The sequence below is a fragment of the Seriola aureovittata genome, chromosome 5 (genome assembly GCF_021018895.1).
Source record: "Seriola aureovittata isolate HTS-2021-v1 ecotype China chromosome 5, ASM2101889v1, whole genome shotgun sequence".
Taxonomy (NCBI): Eukaryota; Metazoa; Chordata; class Actinopteri; order Carangiformes; family Carangidae; genus Seriola; species Seriola aureovittata.
The window spans coordinates 11,427,013-11,448,488 of NC_079368.1; the positions used below are offsets into that span (position 1 = coordinate 11,427,013).

The 21,476-nt window shown below is 42.8% G+C and overlaps 1 protein-coding gene across 3 annotated transcripts in view; it reads left to right on the forward strand.

The window, feature by feature from the left end:
• Positions 1-451: 451 nt before the first annotated feature.
• The window catches only part of rtkna (rhotekin a), a 54,994-nt gene continuing 33,969 nt past the window's right edge, over positions 452-21,476 (forward strand). Inside the window, exon 1 of one of the 3 annotated variants that reach the window (XM_056375529.1) lies at positions 452-1,019. In XM_056375529.1, coding sequence (XP_056231504.1) covers positions 909-1,019 — 111 coding nt within the window. In that variant the 5' untranslated portion in view covers positions 452-908. Of the gene's footprint in view, positions 1,020-16,186; positions 17,608-21,476 lie in introns of those variants that run through there. The other 2 variants (XM_056375526.1, XM_056375527.1) reach the window with 2 other exon arrangements.

Genomic DNA, 21,476 nt, shown 5'->3' on the forward strand with positions numbered 1-21,476 from the left:
ATATGCGACTTAATTGAAGAACTGTGAATATTGGTCAAGTTTTCACTTTGAAACTACTTTAAGGGAAATACTGTACAAATAGAAATTTGGAGTGTCAGGACTTAATAGTCTGTAGGGGCAAAACACATAGACCTGAGTGGAAAAGAATTCAAAAATGTTTGTGACACTAATTTGAAAGATGAACCTAAAAATAGACTATGACACAACATCAAAATATATTTGTATATTTATTTATTAAGGCTGCTCTCATATGCTTTTGGACATGTTTTTGAAAGCTGTATACTATACCAGAATGAAATAATTCAGGCCTACAAATGAAGGAAGGAAGGAATAAATAAATAAATAAATAAATAAATGATACCGCACGCACATGTGCACATTTGGTTTTTTTAATGCTTCATCCATCCCTGCCGAATGACTTGCATAGACAGGCCCTTAACAGGAATTTGAGACATTGCAATAGTAGATCCCCGCAGAGCACACGCCAGTCATCGCCGGTAGAGGTCTCCGGATACAGGACGGGGCAAAGTTAGGTCTCAGCCGCACCACATGGGGTGTCACCGTGTCACTGTCGGACACACAACGAGCAGTGTTTGGAAAAGTGAAAAGTCCGCTGTGAAGGAAGACTCCCTAAGTCTTTGTGTGTGTTTTTCCTGCTGTTGGACTTGTTTCAGTCTCAGCTCCTACATCAGAGGAAACGTCTGCGTTTGAATCGGGAGGTGGTGGTGGTGGTGGTGGTGGGGGGGTTTGTCTAAATCTCCTGGGAGTTTTCGCCGGTGGGGCCGTTTAGTGCCACCTGGATCCACGCTCGGCACTTTTCGAAGCGTTTCCTGCCTTTGCGCTCACTTTAAGTTCAGCTAACACACTCTATACGGGACTGTCTGTGAAGTTGCCAGAAAGCAGAGACGATGTTTTGCCGAAATCAAACAGCGAGAGCCACCGTTGCCCGCGGCTCTGCCCTTGAAATGGAGATACGGCGAGGGAAGTTCAGAAAGAGCGTTTTCCTGGACACATCACAGGTAGACTCTGATTGTCCGCTAGTTATCATCACCGTCTCACCACACACACAAACACACACGCACACGCGCACACACACATGCACACACACATGCACAACAAACAAACAAACACACCATGGAGGGATTCTCTGTTTACAACTCTGACTGATCTCTTTCCCTCTACAAACTGACTTAATGTGCTCACTTTTAATCTTGTTCTGAAGGCATCCGAGTGTGTGCCCTGCTTTGCTATAATTAAAATGCACTAAAGAGCAGTGGTGCTGCGTTCACGTCCGCAAATTAAAGCTGTTAAATTGCAGCATTTCCAAACCACTTTGCATTTTAGTCGTCTGTAAACAAAAAACAATAATATTCCAACAGAGACTTAAAAGTGCGTCTGTGGTTCTCAGTAGTGGGTTGATATTAACTTAAATATGCTTTAAGTTATGCTTCATCTCCCATGATGTTTTAATGTCCCTGAACGGTTTGGTGTTGTATACTTTTGTTAGGATGCCTGCACCTGCAGAAGGTTATTGCTTGACATTTGTTTTTCATAATGGCTCATTTCTAATTTAGTAAAATCCATTATACTTTTAAATTCTGCCCTCCAGAGATATCTGCTTCCCCTTGAAATTCACCTTGTTCAGCTGTTCTCAAACATTTCCTTTGACTAGTGTTGCAAAGTTTCAAAACTGTTCTTGTGTATGAGAATTTCAACCTCTTGGCTCACTTGTAATGTCTTTTAACTGCTTTATTTTGGCTGCAGCGTCAGGACAGTCACCCTCAAAGGAATAGTTAAAAAGAAAAAAAAGAGTCCATCCACCAAAAGTTGAGAACTAGGTCAAATCTGTAGTCTGTGTATCCCTCTCAGCTGTTTATCACTGGATTAGAACCGGTAGTCTCCCTGCATGCTTTCCCTCTTCCTCTCTGCAAAGCTCCCATGTCAACATCTGCTTCATATTTGTCGGCAGAGCAGACAGGCTCACAAGCGACCAGTCTAACCTCTAATTATTTTTACTCACTGTCCACTTTAATACTGTTTTGATGGAAAGTCTTCCCGCTGTCTATCTCCCCTTCTGCTCCTTTCCCTCTCTCTCTCCCAATCACACTCACACACTTGCCTGTTCACCCTGGGGAGTATGCATATTATTTTGGTTTCCTTTTACATTACTGGCATTTGGTTATTTAGTCTGAAACATGTTCGTGTTTTCAGGGTGTTTGTGTCTGCTAAATTAAAACTAGACCCGCGATTGGAAGTTCAGACAAGTGATTTTGTTTTGCCAGATCAAAGAAAGAGGGATGTGTGTGTGTGTGTGTGTGTGTGTGTGTGTGCGTGCGTGCGTGCGTGCGTGTGTGTGTGCGTGCGGAGAGACAGGGAGACTCAATTGTAAGAGGATAGTTAAGGAATGCTAATGGTGCAATGTAGCAAATGGAAAAGATAGGGTATTGATTCTGTCTCTCTCCTTCCCTCTTTGAATCTCTGTTGCTTTCTCACCCTGTCTGTGTGTGTGTGCAGGCATACACATTGTCAGTTTATGTCTACGAGTTGTTTATAATTCATGTCACAGGAAAATATAACTAACCCCTGGGAAGTCCGGCACACTCCATCGTATTGATCTGCAGTCAGAAATACCCTGATCTGGTGTCTGAGCAGCGTGAGTTCATAACTGACACGTGAGCTTGTATATGCCAATAACACATAACTCGTCCTGGGGGTGCAGTAGTGTTAATGTGGTTAAGTCTGTACAGTATCTCAGGCAGAAGTTAATGAGCTCATGTGTTTTCGGGTTTATTTTCAGATGGTGTGAGTTGATGATCTCTTCAGAGTGTACAAACAGTATAAGCCAGTGTTAAGGTTTTGTGCCAAAAGAGATGAGCAAAGGCAGGTCGTATTTTTTTTTTGGTTGGCATTGGTGGTTCAGGCATTTATTACGCATCTTGCATAATAATGTGGTTAGCGTTTATATGTCTTTGTTCCTTTCTACTGTTCTGTTGAATATTTTTGGCAAATTAAATGAAAAGAGATGAAAGAGTGGTTTTAAAAAATGACTGGCAAGAGATATTCTGGACCATCACATTCATCTTTTAAATCACGCTTCATGGAAATTTCACCCCTAACTCATATTACTCTCTCCTGTTTAGTCTCCGTATTAGTCATTTATCAGGGTAAAGACTTCCCGTCTTTTCACAACAACAACAATCATTGCTTCCTTAACTCTGTAATCTGCTCTCCGCTGGTTTTCATACAAGATTAATTTGTGTCTCTGCCTTTGTTGCCAATGCTAATGATCCTCTTTCAGACACTGGGACTTTTCGTCCGGCTCTGTGTGTTCGGGCTCTCTCAGTGCCACCATGAGACCAGTCTGTGGCATTTCAATGAGGCAGGCTTCTTCAGCGTGAAAGCACCCCTGTTTTCTCTGTGAACAGCGGATATCACATTTGTGCCAGCCTTTGAGCCTCTTATGTAAATGTGTATGTGTGTAAAGGTGGTTTGTCTGGAATTTTTTTTACCAGTCAATGACATGTTATCAGAGAATGAAACGCGTAATGCTCAAACAACTGATAAGGGAGGAAACGGCTCAAATGCTTTGTTGGCCTGACCCCAAAGGGACCCGTGCTGCCAACTTTCACAGATATTTGTATGTTTGTATGTGGCAAGTGAAAATGCCTTAGATGAGAAGAGATGCTGATTAGATCTGTCCCTTCATGCTCCACTTATCAAATCTAAATTGTTGCATTAGATCAAATTCACAGCAGTGAACCATGTCTATCTAATTACGACGGACGTGTATTTAATGTGTGTGTTGATACAGTAAAGGGACGCTTGGAGTAAAATGGAGTAAAACGGTCAAAATGCACTCACAGTCAGCAGTGAGTGTGTTTGCATTGTGTGTATGTGTGCTTAATTTGCCTCCAGCCTTCAGACAGGAAGACGTCTGAAGGCTGGAGGCAAATTAAGCCAAGAGCATGGTTTTGTATGACTAAATGACTGCTATTATTAATCTAGAGACTGCGGAAGCCGGCTTTGGGGATTTCTCTGGACCATGTGCCTAATTACAGCAATCAGTTATGTAAATAAAAGATTAAAATGTTTAAAATATTGCCAGTCATCCAGTTTGACGTTTAGAGATATTATATCCATGGCAAGTTATTGTTTCCATGTGAATAGTCTCAAAGTGTCTCTGCTTCATCATGAAATGTCTTGACAGTCTCTCTGGCAGTGTTCTGACTCCTCGTCCTCTGAGGTCTGGTGCTGAATCACTCTGCTGTGTGCGTATCACAAATTGACAGGGTAATATGGTCAGAGAGTGCAAGGAGAATGAGAATCCGAGCAAATGATTACATGCTCATACAGGATTTGTCCAGAAATCCATTCTGCAGCCATCCTGTCCATCCTCTGCCCGCCGCCCGCAGTGGGAGCAGAGAAGACATCTGCTTTCTACATCCCTCCTCTCTGATCCACAAGGCCACCAGTGTGCCTCTGCCCTCTGCTCTGTCTCCATCCTCTGCTGTTGAAGCTGAAACCACCCAGGCATGCAGTGGGAGCCCGAGATAGTGCGGTTATTATTATGGAGGTGGGGATGGAATGTCCTGGTTTTCAATCCTCCGACTTTGCATTATATTCAACTCAAGGATGGTCCAAGCTAGTCTGCTCCACTGCGGCTACCACCAGCTATGCAGGGCCAGGAAGTGGTTAGATGTGTGTGTGATGACACACCCATCCACCCACACTCTCTCCCTGCCTGCAGGAGCGTATGGCAAGGTCTGGGAGTCTGCCATTTGTGTTGAGTAAAAGCTTTAACAGCTTTGGGCTGTGGTTTGGTTGGTTTTGGTGCTCTGCCCTTCTCCACCCTGTAGATCCAAACATTCTCACAAGTAAGTATCCACACTGAGCATGCTAGTGGCTTTACTGAAACTTTGGATAGTATGGGTGTTTCCTTTGCTCAGTATATATTTTCCCACCATAAAAAGAATGTGTTCATCACACCAATAGTGCAGTAAGTCCTATCTGAAATTTTGGGTATTATGAGACAGTGTTTTCTTATCAGAACTTCAGCCATAGAAATATTTGTTTTTTTATTCTCTCTATTTTCTGATCTTTCACGTTTGAGGAATATTTTGCTTTTATCAGTGGAAACTGAAGCATCCTGGTGTTATTGCTCCCAAGTTAGAGATATTGTCTGACTGATATGTTTTCTCCAGATGCTTTGATGTATGGTTTATAGTTCATAGGTGCAGTGCTTGCACTCTAAGCAGCCTCTCAGTGTGGCTTCTGCTAGTGTTTAATGTGGCCTGGCAGAAAACTGTGATGAATTCGGCCTGTTTTATGCAAGCATATGTTTGCCTCCCCACATACACAGAGGGAAGAGAGCGAGGTCATATAGATGTTGCCAGGACAACTATTGCCAGCAAAGAGGAAGCACCTCAGACCATGAACCCACTGAGAAAGAGTTGCTTTCAAGGAATGCCAAAACTTCCCCCAAGTCTCCCTCTCAAGGCAGCTCTGTGTACCCAGAGAACAATGGGCCATCACTGCACTGTAGCCCAAAACCAAACCCTGTTCTAGGGCATGAAATGTTAGGGAAAGGGGCTCAGAGGCCTTGGGGTTCTTAAGAGAGGATGCACTCTACCAGATTTCCTGAACCACTGCAGCATTAAATTTGCCAAGCCTGGCCTACACAGAGTTCTGTGAAAGTGTAATGCAATGGGATTTTTAGCCCAGTCTTCCAAATTAGTGTGGGACTACCCAATAGTACTTAAATCTGTGTGTGTGTGTGTGTGTGTGTGTGTGTGTGTGTGTGTGTGTGTGTGTGTGTGTGTGTGTGTGTGTGTGTGTGTGTGTGTGTGTGTGTGTGCGCGTGCGCGCGCGTGCAGCCTCAGGGCTTTCTGGCATGTTGAACATTGCAGGGGTGCAGGGGAGATGCCAGGGAAAAGTTCAGCCCTTCTAAGACCCTTCTCCTCGAACACAGCCCGACCACTGGAGCTTTCTGCTTGGGGGCTCTCTTGGTATGCTGAGGGATATTTTAACTAGTAAATGTTTAACTTTTTTATTACACAGGCTTTGTGTATATATCATTGTGGAGCACTGTTCTCACTCAGCCTCTGTGTGCGAGCACAAATGAAAAATTGTTTAATCTCAGTTTCTTCAAGCTGTGAATTCAACCAGTGTCCTTCTATTGTTCCCATAGTAATGACTGGACTGTTTGCCTAATAAGTTTGGTGAAAGAGTAAACAAAGCTTTATTGTTCATATAAAGTATTTAATAAAGATTCTTGTTTCTTTCACTGTTGAACTCACGTACACACATTCTTTATCTTTTAATGCAACAAGGCAAGGTTATGAAGTAGTTTATTATTTAACACAATAGAGCTATTGTTTGCAGCAAAAAATTCATACATCAAATGTAACTTAGGTGATGTCCTTGCTGCTATGCAGTGATAATCTCCTTCAATCGCTATTTTCTTCTTTTTTCATTGCGAGTTGTCTGAACAACAGCTGACGATCCACTTGTAGTGTAGATGTGTTCACTTGTTGTTGGGCCTCAAAAGCCCTGAAGGTCTCTGTTCTTTCCAATTATGAGACACACACATGCACACAACTTTAGTCTCATAGTTACAGGATGTACTTTCGCTGGTCCACTCCACAGACCCAAGGGCAGCACTTTCCTCACAGCCTTATCTTACTTAAGCCCAATTGACCAGACATGCTGGACAACACATTTACTGCTTGGCTTGAAGAGATGGTAAAACTGACATTTAGAAGATAAAAGTAGATGTTAACCTGAATGTCATCTCAGGATTTTTTTTTTCTTTTCTAGCAATTATGATGTTTTAACTGTTTTCATTCCAAATGTGCTCCTTTGTGATAGTGTTCTGACACCTTTTTGCTATAAATGATTTCAAAGTAGACTTCCTTTGTGTGAGAGCCAAACATGTTGTAAGTCGTGAGTATGTCGGCCTGGGAATGTGGTTAGTGGTCTGTGTCTCTCTGTGGCAACTGGTGTCAGGGTGCAGTTTAACAGCTGAGGGTCTGCTGCTGATGTTGCAAGTGAACCCCACCCAACCACAGAAACATATTCTTGTACATTACAGGGCTTCAATCCAAATAAGGCGTTAATAGAGAGAGCAAAGATAGATCACAGATGTGTATTCATTCACATACAGACACACACAGGAGGTGAGTCACGCACACAGTCGCTGAACCATTGCCATTCAGTGTCGTGAATGAAAGCTGCTGTTTTGAACTCGTCATTAGTCATTTGCCAACCTCTGCTTCACACACACAGACACACACACACACACAGACACACACCCTTCAGACAGTGACTAAGCAGCAGCATCTCTTTGAGCAAGGTCCACTGAATATTCTCAGACATAGACAGGCTTTGTTCACTCAGCATACGCTGTCCTGAGCGAGGCTGTCACTGGCAGTGACTCGGTTAACAGACAGACGGAGAGATAGATGGAGGTGGCGTAATCACTGGATGCTTTCCCACTCCCCCAGATGGGAAACTTCCTCCATGCATCATCAAACCTGCCTCATTCCATTACTACCTTGGTTAGTGAAGTGGGTGAAGCTTTTGTATCAGAGTAACTCAGAACTGTTGCCATGCAAGTCCCTTCTTGTCTTGTGATTTTTACTGTGTAGTACCGGAGAAAATCTTACAAAGGGAGGATTTGGGTTCAGCCCTGGCTCTAAACTAAGCTCTCCCAGACAATATGAATGGCATTGAGCTGGAGTTAAAGAGGTATAAAAGAAACTAGAATAGAGCTTAAATGAAGTACTAAAGTAAAATGATGTAATCGCTTCCAGATTAAAGGAAATGAAAATGTTTTGCATTAAGAAACATTCTGCAGGTAAACCATTATCTTACCTGCCTCTGCGAGCTTTCACGTCCTTCCACTGTTTCATTCTCCCCAATCTATCACCCTCAACACCTCCCTTCCCCAGGAGAACCATGTTAAGTGGGCCACATCACTTCTTTGAGGCTCAGGTCCCCAGATGCAGCAGGGAAACAGTTCTTTTTTTGTCATGTGCTGTATAGTCCTAACCCACTTTCCTGATCCAGTTTACACAGAGGAAGTCCTGCTTTGTCTTTACCTCCAGACAGTCATAGAAGATTACTATTTGTTTTATGTCCCTCATTCTTTTTTCATTGTTCATCTCTGTATCTACACGCCAACGGAGATCTTAACGTCAACCTATTGAGTCTAACAGTCTAACAGACTGTAAAACAGAACTCGACTGTCTCATGCCAAAGGTATCTTCTTCCTGGGAAAACAAAACCCCCCCCCACTGAGTGCTGCTCTGTTAAACATTGACAAAAAGACGCCCTCACACACACACATACACACAGATTCCGATGTGTGGTTTCATGTGTACTCCAAGACACTTGTTGTCAACCCTCTTTGACTTATCGCAGAGGGCTTAGAAACATGAGAGGCTTTGTCTCTCTGTGGAAAAATGCCATTCTCTGACAAACAAACTGTGCTGGACTCTTTGAGAAATAGTTGCAACTCCTGACATTTGTGTAACTTTGTGCTTTTGGACTTGAAAACAGGGTTAGGGTTTGTAACTTCACAAGGGACAAGTAATTACCTCCACTTCAATTCCACAGCCAGAAAGGCTGAAGAATATGGGGCATGTCTATGTCAGGCAACTATGCTACACATTTTGTACTGTTTCTTTTCGAGTCTATACTTTCCTTTTTTTTTCTACACAAAGAAGTTTTCTGTCCCTTTCTCATATATGTCACATAACCATCTGACTCTATTGTGGAATAGCTGCAGTTGGGGCTTTTCTTTCATACAGAAGAATGCAGGGTGAGAGGAATCAATACTGAGGAATGTTTAGAAGTGTATGTGATGGATAGGTGTGCTGTGCATGCCTGTTCCTCCACTATAGCTTTCACTTTGTGCACTCGCACTGAGGTACAAAGTGAGGAGTTCAAGCTAAGTCACCCACATGCCCACCATAGGTGAACTGGATGTAATAAACAGCCAATGTACGTATCGTGTTGCTATTCTGGACTCTTTGTAGCCAACCATTTAGTGCAGAATTGAGGCCAAATTCAAAACTCTATCTTGGATAAAAGCACATTTGTTGCAGCGCAGCCTGGTGAAGAGATGACTGGATGTTACTGTGGAGAGGAGAGGGCAAAGGGGCACAACCACCAATGATGTTGCTCTCTGTTTTGATGATGCCGAGCAGGTGTTTGACTTTATGAGAGCAGATGGGTCTATTATGCATCTCTGCCTTCCCTGCATGCTGCATAGTGTGCTAGTCCCTGCCAGCATGCCTGTGTTTTAATGTGTTTGTTTACTGGGCCCAGTGGCAGACGGTGTGATGTCAGATCTTGTTGTATCGTTGTGTTGTTCCTGCTGCCTCAGCAATTATTTTTATCATGTCTGTCGCTAGTTTTCCATTATCTAAAGAAAAAGAAAGAGATCAGCTTATCAGTTGTTCATTCAGGTGGATTTGGACACTAAATCACCCATACTCGTTACTCTTCACTCCTGGCTCGTTCGCGCCAGGAAATAAAACCTTGTGCAAAGTATCACAATTTCAGCTGGACGTCGCTGCCCTTTCCCTCCACATTGCTGCCTGGGAATGCCATACTGTATCTGAATGGTACTGTGGATACCTCTATGAGCGTACCACAGAATATGAGGGATAGATTAAAAAGGCCTTTACCATTAAAGTAACAGTCACATTACCAATAACATTCCTTATAGCTGGATCCGCAGTTTTCACACAAGCAGAAAAGCTGTGAAATACTGTATATTTAATGTGTTTAGTTCAAAATTGTCTCAAAACTTCCGACAGTATATACTGCACTGACACAGTTGGCTTGTAATTGAAAAGTCTTTACAGTGTGTTACTTTAAAATAAATCCTTCTTTTCTTTGTATTCAACCTTTAGTTGGACAAAACAAGACATTTGAAGATGTGGCATCGAGCTCTGGGAAATTTTGATGACATTTTTTCCTATTTTCTTACATTTAATAGACTAAATGACTTTGAGATTTAATAGACAAATCGAAAATAAAATTGACGTTTAGGTCTGCAGTTATCATGCTATAACATCATCATATAACCCAGTATACTGCTGCCTTTACAAATACAGTATGAGGGGCACATTATTCCAGCTGTATGTAATATGTAGTTTATTTTCAGAATTCGTTGTGTGCAGAGTCGGTGCAGGGTATTCCCCAAAGTTATTACTAGCCATCCAGAAAACCAGCAGCTGCGAGATGAATTATTTGTATGACATCATGTTAACCAAGTAATAAGCAAACATGTCTGTTTATGAAAGCAACTGAAACAATGACAAATGAGTTCCGAAGTATGAACATTAAAAAGAGGGCTGAACTTAAAAAAATCCTGATTCATTTAAACACAATCAAAGACCATAACGTTTCACACAAATAATAATTTTGTTGAGTACCCCGTTGAATCAATTGTCTCACTAGACCCCCTCCTTCCTCCATCCTTGCTGGAAAAAATGTTTCAGCTTTAAAGACGTTCTGTTTGTCAGTTTGAGATACGGCCCCCCTAATGTCTTCTCTGCAGATGCTCAGATTCTTATATTGTTTCTGCAGATGTTTAGATTTGTGGCTCCTGTTTTAGATTTTACCCAGACATGTTTTTACTCCAAACAGCAGCTTCTTGTTGTGACCTCTACTAAAAAACACGCATAATGGTCTGGGAGAAGTGAGCTCATGGCAAATAAAAGCACAGAATTCAGAATATCTTTTTTTTTTTCTCTATATCTCTCTGGAGCAATGCATTTCTTTCTGTCTCTCTTTGTCTCTGTCTTTCTCTTCATTCTTCACATGTCTGTGGAACTCATCTTCGTCATGTCTGTTTTAAACCAAGAAAAAAATCGGAGTGCATTTCCTCCTTGAACATTAATTTTCTTCTTGTCTTCTGATGACACTTGCTCAAGCTTACCGAACTGATATCAACACACATTTCCACTTTATGTGTAGAAATTATTTATCAGTAAAGAACTGTACATCATATTACACTCTAAGTGTGTGTTTCACATGGTAGCAGTTCTGGCCGTGTTGCTGCCGCTGCTCTGCAGAGGGAGCCATTGCTCCATTTCAGGTTGTGCAGCAGCTCAGAGGCTAAGCCACACCTTTCTCTCTTATTCACCTTTACGTTAAAGATTTGACCCTCGCTTTATATTCAACTTACAGTCATTTATAGTAATTTTATCAGGAAATGTCTTATTTTTTTGTGCTAAATTAATTGCCTCAGTTCACATATCCTCTTAAATCCACACAAATCTAGTCTTATATTGCACATCCTGCACCCTTGAGGGAAGAAATCAATGGAGATGAATTGCCAATGGAGTTAGTTTCTCTTTCACTGAGCTGCCTGGTGGGTCAGAGTGATGAGATGCTGCAGTCTCCTGTGACTGGCTGAGGCGGCGTTCCTGATAGTCAGCAATGATTCTGGGAAGCAGCCAGAGTGCTCTGCTTACACCTGACGCGCTGCTGAACTGTCTCTCCAGCTACAGTTCATGTGCGGTATATGTGTGTCTCTGTGTGTATGTTTGCCTCCTTTTTCAGGAGTCATGTCGAGAAATAAGACGGGCCCTCAAAACAGTACAGTACTAAAAAATACTCCCTGTTCTTTTATTGTGGTGTGTGGTGAGGCAGGCGACTCCCCCAGCTTTTCTAAGCTAACCCATGTGACTATGACACATGCACCATTTTTTCTTCATCATGGGATTTCTAGTGGAACAACAGCACCAGCTGCATTATTTGTTCGTCTTTGTCCAACATTTCATTCCCAGCATTCCTCGACTTTTGATCATCATGTAGAACGTTCTCCAAGACATGCATCATCCTAACATCCCCTGTATCTAATCTTAAGGTAGAAGTTAGGCCACTCAGACATTACAGGCTGAAGCTGATGCACCTAATAGCAAGGTAGCCCGTCGATGAGATTTACAGTGTCATTACTCCGTCTCTGTGTCTGAGTTATGACGGTGTGGCTGTCAGCGCAGGTTTTTCATGCTCTATAACTGAGAACCGACCTCCAGGGGGATTTCTCTATGATACGTCTGGTTTCACCGGCCGTCACACGCTGCTGTCATCAAGTGGAGCAGATGTGACCCAGTGCCTGCCGTAACACAGCCATGTTATTGAAGTCCTGTGATATTCAAATCTGCTGAGGCAAATTTTCTTTTCTTTTTTTTCAGCTGACTCCCTTTAAAACTGTTCCTGGTTTCTGCGTGTCTGTTCCCATCTTGATAAGAACACTTATCTCTTTGTAAATGTCCACACTCAATTACAGTTGAAAGTTTAATTTAATCTTTCAGTCACAAAAACTGTACACGTTTATGAACTCCCTTTTTATATGTGACACACAGTTAACAGGAGCAGACATGTAACCTGGTTCTTTGTCAGATCCCGACATCAGCTGAAAAATGCCTCTTTTTCTCTCACTGTCCTTGTGCAATCTGCTCTCTGAGAGTGTAAAATACACTAGAAAGAAGCTCTGTAATAATTCTGTCACATTTTACTACTCTGCCCTCTGTGTGAAACAGCAGGGAGGATGTTTGCTTGGCAGGCCATAATCAGACAAACAAATCTTGATCCGCTGCATTTGTCTTGTACTTGTGTGTGTGTGTGTGTGTGTGTGTGTGTGTGTGTGTGTGTGTTGTGTGTGTGTGTGTGTGTGTGTGTGTGTGTGTGTGTGCGTGCGTGTGTGTGTGTGTATATACTATGTACACATGGTTCCTAGAGTGTTTGTTTATGTCTGTTTATGCCTGGGTATGTATTTGTGTATGTAAGTGTAGGTATTGTCTGTGTACGTATGTCTCAGTCGGTGAGCGGGAGTCGTGGTGTGGGTGGGGTTCAGTTTTCAGATTGGGTCTAGATGACAGTCAGGATTCTTTGTTGTGGTTTGGGGCCCGGCTCGCCTGGAGCCCTCTTTCTTGTGTTTGTGTTTCCCTGCCCTGTTCTGCTGCTGCTGCCACACTGTGCGTTAGATTAAGGGCAGTTTTTAACCTTTAGCATAGACTCCACAGTTGTGAAGATAAAAGGGGTAGTTGCTATCCGAGGCAATAAGATAATGCTGATTAGACGTTGAAAATGAGATTTGTATGATAATCATCAGCGTGTTTGCTTTCTTTGTACTCTTTGGACAGATGGATCTCCTTAGGCTTTTTTTTTCCTTTTGTAGACTGCCTGTCTGAACACTGGGCATACTTCGTATTCATAGTCATCACAGTTTATTACAACTTGGATCTTATTCGATTAGTTTTTGCCATCTTTTCTATTGGTAATAAAATCATTTGATTCACGAAAAGAATTGCTGACATTTGGGAATGATGCAACATCAGTGAAATGAAGTCTGTCAGGGCAGGAAATCTGATCATAAATAAATGAACGCTCGGGTTAGGCAAACTAACTTGGAAAAGAAACTGACGGCAGCTTGTGGACACACAGTTTTGTGCAATGATGGTATATTACAGATATTTCTCACTTTAGCTTTTACTACCAAATAAAGTGGTTTAGATAATCTGGCTAAACAAGGTTTTAAACAATCTGATGACAACCTGTCCGATCATTTGAACTCTACTTTTCTACTCAGACAGTTCCAGATCATAGCAATTACTTTGGTGAGTCAGTAATTATAAGTGATAACAACTATAACAAGATTAAGACTCTACAGCCATATCTACAGCAGTTCTGTTTGATGGATACAGCGGTGCTAACATGCTAATTAACATTAAACACAAAATAGATGCTCATGCGAATCTGAGGATCTGCAGGTATTTAATCATAAAGCACTGGGCAAATTAAAATTTGGACCTGATGATGGCGCTGGAGCACAAGACGAGATCTCGAAAAGTCATTAAAATTCCAAAGTGGAACATGAATGTAGTACTCATGGTAATCCACCCAATAGTTGTCAAAACCGAAAATGCAGAGCTCACGGTGGCACTAGAAGGAGTTGGGGGATCACCAAAGTCATTAGGTTTCATAGTGTGTGGGAACCATGAGTGCCTGTACAAAATTGTATCCAAATCATATTGTTGAAATATTTCAATCTGGACCTTAGTGCATCCCTCGAGCAGTGGCTAAAAATAAAGACTTATTCTTTATCATTTCTTACATGTGAAATGAGAAAACTTCACTCTTTTACTTTCATTTATTATTCATTCATTCATTTATTATTATTATTCGCGAACGAGCCAGGAGTGAAGAGTAACGAGTATGAGTGATTTAGTGTCCAAATCCACCTGAATGAACATCTGATAAGCTGATCTCTTTCTTTTTCTTTAGAAACACTAAACTAATCTTGCCTCTAATGTCCCTTTTGGCACAGCACCACCAGCTGACCCTCAGCTCTGACTCCAGCATGTTTCCTCCAGCTGATTAGGTGTATGGACAGGAAGTCTTCTATAGGCTATTCCTCCACACATCCGTTCAGAAACAAGAAGTGCACTGTGTATTGTCTTGAAACTCTCTCTGAACCTATTATGTAAGGCTCAGCCTGTGTGTTAGGAAAGAAGGATTTTGTCGGTGCTCTGTTTACCTAATCCTTAGTCGTGTTTTGATCAAACCCCAGAGTTGGTGTTGGATTAACTGATTGTGTAATGTATTGGTTTCATTCCTCCCTCATTGCAGCCAATTAGCACATCTGGCCGTGCTACGGTCAGATCAAGCTAATCCAGCATCCCATCAGCAGGTAATCGCCATTTAACCCCGCAAAAATACTCTTCTCTCTCCACTAACCACTTCTCTGTTGTCTGTGAATATCTGAGTTTGCCCCCGTCCTCGGTGGCCCCTGGCCAAGAAGCAGCGATGCTCTGTGTTTGAGCTGCTCGCCTGCCAGCCTGCCCTGTCATTTAGATAATGGCTGTTTTCTGTCTGTTTTTGTTCAGCCTCCAGGCTTTTGTTACAAGGTGTCAGTCTTTGTGTTTTACTGCGGGGAGATTTACCTGCAGCATGTTCTGCTTCAGGGAACTGCTGCTGGTGTAACTAAATGAAGACTTAATGGAATAATTGACGTTGGAGTAAGAATTTGTTGCTCTGTTGCTTGCTCATTATCATCATTTGAAAAACATCCACATCTATCATTGAGAAAAGTGGGAACAGCTGTGGGATGAACTCCTTTCACTTCTTTAAAGGAGTTAAGCTTGTGTTAACACAATTCACTGTAGTGTTCGTGGCGTTTGAGGTCTTGTTAAGTGAATATTTTCCAGTTCAGCAGCATACCAGATCAACTTTCAGAGAGGATTGGCTGGATATGAATCTACACACAGTGAATTGTGAAGTAAGTGCAAGCGCGTGCGCACACACACACACACACACACACACACACACACACACACACACACACACACACACACACACACACACACTCCTAAGAGAGTCCCAGAATGTTTTGTGAGCACCCATAACCCTCCCTCTGTGCATTCACCTCAGCTATTTCTCTTTCTACCTCAAGAACAATAAATCTGTTCTCTTACTGTGTGTATGCTGGTGTCTGTGACAGATTAGCCGGCTGATTTAAACTCTGAGGGTGGAGGCTTTTCTTGGGGAAATGACCCGGCCTGCTACCGGCACCCCTGGCTCCTCTCCTCCTCTCCTCTGAGGTGAAAGGGCTTTACAGCTCCTTTGTTTTCACTGTTGCCTCTGTAAAAGAGTTGAGAGGATCTGCCTCAAAATGATGGAGGGCCATATGTGCATGTGTGCTGAGAGGAGCGGCCCCAAACGTCATGTAAAAGTGAAGAATGTGGTTTAAAAACCCCCCCCCAAAAAAACATCCTCAGTACCTCATCTCACGTAACTTTCTTTAAAGGAGTGATCTTCTTCCTCTTGATGAAGCCTTGAAATCAGTCACTGACCCTCTGAACCCCTCTGCTCCACTCCAGTGGGTCCGTGTTGTTGAATACCACAAGAAAGTGTGTGTTTTAATTAATGTGGCTCAGTGAGCAGGGCGCAGTGTGACGCCAGTTTCCTGTTGAGGGGTCTGCTTGTGGTTCGCGGAGCTTGGTCTCAACCACGGCACAAGGAAGGATGAACACACACACACACACATACACACACACGCCGGAGAGAGGTCTCTGAGCTTGTACTTTTCGTGTATACGCTCTGGAGAGCAGAGGCAGAGTGGCTGTGAACCAATTTTCCCAGAGGACAGAAGCGGGATCACCAGTTTGTGGCTGAGAGTCACACGGAGTGTAAACTCTTGTTCTGAGGACAGGAAACTGGCCACCAAACAGCTGGAGTGATGGGAAAGGAGACTGGATTTGCCCTTGCTTATTTTTCTGCGTGGAAATATTTGTTCCTTTAAGAAAAACTTTCTCACATTTTTGAAACATCGAACTTGTAGCACTGAATGTGAAATTGGGAGCCGCTATTTTTGTTGGATGTGGTAAGAATTTCCAAGAGAGACGTAAATGAATATTTAATGGGCTAAGTGATAAAAGATTGAAACGATCTGTGACACTGGGGATCGGTGCTATGAAATATGTATTTGAATTGGCCAAATGCTTGTGACCCTGTGACCCACTAAGGCACACCTTCCCCTTCTTCAGTTTTCTCTCCGTTTATCAGTTTGTAACAGCAGTAAGCACGAATATTTTATTTATCTAAAAACGTAGGCTAATAATACAATTGTCCATTGTTTAATTATCAGTCCTAGACTTTTTTGCGTCAAATTAGTGTTAGATAACATTTCTGGGTGTTCATTTTCACCCTTGCCTCTCCTCGTGAGGGGCGCCAGCTGACACGGTTATAATTTCCCCATTTATTATCAAGCCAGTAAAAAGAACAAAGCTCTCCACCCCGCTATGCATGTGTGGTGGTGCGGTATTTGCAATTTGTTTGTTTAAAAGGGCGTGGGGGGCTCCTACAGTAATATCTCTCTATTTCTTTCCGCTCTTTCTTCTTTTTAAAAAAAAAAAAGTTCATTACCATCATCAGAGACGCGTCGTAGGGGTTAATTTAGCGCCGAGTTGGGGAGCGTCCGGGCGCACACAGTGGGCTAGTTGTGTCGATCACTCCCGCAGAGGCGATGCCCTTTTGTGGAGAGGTCTCTTGTCACACAGAGGACAGACGGCATTCACAGTCGGGACACAGGGACACAAAGAGAAGAACTGCATTTTAAAAGACTCTATTCTTTCCCCGCAGCCGATGGGTGTTGACTGTGGGTGTTTCAGAGGATCTTTGTTGCCCGGAGAAAAGTAGAGAAGAAGAATACGCGCCGTGAACGGGTTGGGGGAATTTTATGGACAGGGTTACTACAGTGCAGCTGATGCTGTCATCTACTCCACCTCTGCCTGCTTTCCCGCAGTTGCTAATCTTGTTTTGGATGAGGAGCGGAACTTTTACGCAGTGTTTACGCACTGACTGTTCCGAGTCTGGAATGAACAGGAACTGTTCACAATGAACTTTTTTGCCTGCTCGGTACCTGCGGGACAGCGGTTTGAGCCCGATTATTAACTCCAAGAAGAAGTCATTTTGTGGATATCTGCTTAAAGGATGCCAGTTGATAAATTCACAAACATGGAGGAAAAACTGTGGATATTAGAGGATCTCAATATGATGTACATCCGCCAGATTGCACTCAGTTTACAGGTAAAAGTTTATTTCAATCTCCAGTTGACCATCACTTGTCTCTGACCCTCTGCACCCATTTGTGTTGCTATTACTGCTGTCACCAGTTTTTACACAATCTCCAAGTTGTGGTGTGTGTGTGTGTGTGTGTGTGTGTGTGTGTGTGTGTGTGTGTGTGTGTGTGTGTGTGTGTGTGTGTGTGTGTGTGTGTGTGTGTGTGTGTGAGATCATGTCTCAGACTATTTTACTTTACTTTTTTATTTTACTAATAACTGAAATCTATTTCCAGACATGTCCCCCCCCCCCCTTTAAGTACAGTGCATTACTGTGTTAACGGACTGAGTCTGCAGCTGTGGCTCAGTGTTGTGAATTTACAGAGGGGCTAGTTGAAGAATCTTTCTATGTGACAAACAAGTCGAGCTGACACTGGTGTGGTCTCCATGTACAGATGGCAAAGCTCTCACTGACAGCAAATAGAAAACAACACTGCATGCCATCCACCTCTCCCTCTCTGTGTCTCCCCTTCCAACTGGGGTTCACACACAGTCCACAGCTGCACATATGGGCCTCATAAGCCCCTGTGGGAATGTGTATGCAGACTAGTGTTGTGTTCTGAAAAAGACAGGCAAAAGTCATTCCACACAACATGAGGGCGGCTTATCATTTATATAATATCTTACCTTTTTTTTTTTTTTTTTTTTTGCAAATCTCAGCATTCGCCCTTAAAGTTAACGGTGGTTACACAGGAAATACTTTTGTCTCATTCTTAACAAAGTCCAGGGGAAGAGGAGACACATGGACACTTTGGAAATGTTACAGGAATTTCAAAAGGAAATTCTAATGTACTTTATTTTCTGGCCCCATAATCTGAAGAGATATTGGCTGTCTGTGCTGCAGCTGTTTAGAGTTGAAAAAAGCCATTTCTTTCTGACTATGTCAGCTGAAATCTTGTCCAAAAGGCCTTCAGCTATGTGACACCAGGGCTGAACGAGAGGTGATATCACTCACTGGTGTGTTGTACCTGCTAGCTGCTCTGGCATTGTTTTCCTGTACGAGGTGTTGCTTTGTTTATCTACTTGTGCCAAGTGTCACAGAGCATGCCAGGTGTCTGGCTTTTTAATCACATAAGAGAAGATATAAGCCTGAAATGCACTGGCACAAGTCAGCCATCACAAGGTCTTTTTACCCACAAGTTGATCAGGCATAATCAGCTTTTTAGTTCCTGTCACAGAGGCTCTTTTGATGGAGAAACTTGTTTACAGCTTGGACACAGACTGGAAAGTGGCACTTTATCTGAATATTGAATCTAGGGCATTATGTAGGAATGCAGAGAACAGGCATTTCTGTCTGAAGACCTTTTGTGCATTTTAGCATTTTCAGGTCTTCGTCTCAGTTTTATATGTTGAAATGCAATTGCAAGGACAGGAATGTGTAATAACAGGATGATGAGCCCTCATTTAGCCCTGTGGGAAAACCCTCTTGTCGCTTCTCCCCCTGCACGGGGAGCTCAGAGGTCAGGGTCGGCTGCAGAGCACCACTACTCTCCAATAACAAGTAAGAATTTCAGATTGTTCAATACAAATTCATGCTCGTCTTCATCTCATGAGTATTTTTGCTGGTAAACACTCACTTGTTTGCTCACATGCTCAATCTTCCCCCTCCCTCCCCCCATGTCTCCTCTGCCTGGGTGGGTAGGGAGGGTTATGAGACAGGGATTCTTTGTATGTGAGCTGAGCTGCACGGCCCACAGTCTAACTGTAATTTCAGCTAGCTATGGATGTGTTTTGCTCCAGGGTCTTTCATAAATGTCTTGTTAGCTCATTACATCTTGCAGTTCTGCAAACTATTTTCTCCTCCTTTTTGTTTTTCCCTGGAGCAACATGCAGTATAAGTATAACATACACAGAGTTACACCGTGTTTGTGACTTTTTTCTGCACTGGTCATCTCAGAAGATAGAGGCATCTGCCAAAAAGAAAATTAAAAAGTGAGAAGATCATGCATGTCCCGAGGTTCCAGCATTCCTCAGGCATCTGTAATTGCTGTGTCGGGAAGGGAAAGAGAGAGCAGTTGTTGTGTTATTTTCAAGCTCAGAAGGACGTACCTTTTCTGCTCTTCAGGTTTTAACAGGTCTGTTATAATAGGAATAACTGCATTCTTGGCTGCACTGGAATTTTTTTTTTCTTTCGTCTTTTCCTCCTCTATTAGGAGGCCCATAACAAGGTCGCTGCATTTCCGCCCCTAAGGAGAAGTGGCTGCTGGGAAACAGGAAGTGGTCATGTGTAATTACTGTTTCCCACCGGGAAAGACAACATGATGTCATTGAACCCACTGTCAGATATGTACACACCATTTCCTGTCACCGCTGACCCGGATACACAGCGTTTTGAAAAAAAAAAAAAACTTCATACAGTGTTTAATGTCACCCTGTTCTACGCTCCTCCTCTGGCCTTCTTCACCTCCTCAGACTCAGTCACCCCGGCCTTTCCCCTTCTCCCCATTGATAGCCCGAGGGCCGTAGATGGACACTTTCTCCCTGGTCTAATTTTAGCCTGCAGACTGGCCTTGACTACATAGATCACGGCTTTGCCAGTTGAATGTTGAAGTTTGTGAAGGGGTTTCTGAGGTCATTCATTTTTGTCCAAGTTATAAAAGCAGGATTTGTGCTGCATTTCATTCTGTGAGTCGGCCATTGTTTGCGAAAGTACAATACTTTCTCTATTTGTGAGTGTGTATGTGTGTTGACCTCAGCGGATCAGTGCAGCCCAGCTCTAAATCAGGGAGGGAGTTCAGCTTGGGGCATTAAGCTGCTACAGCTCTGATGCTGCTTCTGATCATACCAATGATATCATCTAATGAAAGACTAAAAAGGTTTTGAGTTCTGCTGCATTTATTGTATTTGTTGCAGTTTTAGGAGTAAGGCTAATGAAATCATGCTATGAGGCAACTGCTGTGGTCGGGGTAGCTCATCCTCTCACCCTGGTTGACTGTGAGCTCACGTGGGGGTCAGGTGGGAGTTTCTCGTTGCTTCACCCAGGATTCATGTTTGACCTCTCACACGCTCCCCAACTCTAAACTTAGCTGTGGCCATGCCTCGGATAGTTCTGTGGATTCTAGACGCTGCAGGCACGGCTTAAATATCCACTGGCTGGTATTCATGCAGCCTCTCTTCATCTGATCTCTGACCACCGGTCAAGCTGCCTTGACCGTTTGATTGAGCAGAACTCATCAGAAACAAGGTCTGTCCATGGAGATCACCGCCTCCTCCATTGCACTGATGCAGTTTCACAACATCTCCTCTGTATGATTCTGATTTTTTTTTCCTTGAACATATTTTGTCTGAGGACATTCACTGGGGCTAATTTACAATTTCCCCGCTGTGTGAAAAGCCTTCAGTGTATCAGCCCTAGTAACATATATTTTTCAGCTCCACTCTGCTTAGACCTCACAGATCTAAAACTAGGAGGTCCTGGAGGGGCCAAAGGCCAAACTGACAGCAGTTAATCCCTGCCTGCTGTGGGACAGTTACCCAGTATCTTCTTGTGTGCTGTGGCTGGCCCAATGAATCTCTACCATGATGATGAATTTGTAGTAGGAGCAAAGGTTAATCTTTTTTGTACTGGAATAGAAAAACAGTGCATGTACGGTTTAGCTTCAGTCCCCTGGCTTACCTGGTCTAGACTCTTAATTACATTCCATTTAATTTTTAATTTTTTTTTCTATTCTTGGCTTTCTCCACCATCTTCTTCTTTTATCATTTCCACCATTAATTTGATCGTTCTTTACTCTATTACATATTTCTTCCTTTCTTATGATAAATTAATCCTTTCAGCATTAAAGCCAGCATCAATATATCCTTCCATTAAGAAGCAGTCGGCAGTAGAAACCTGCA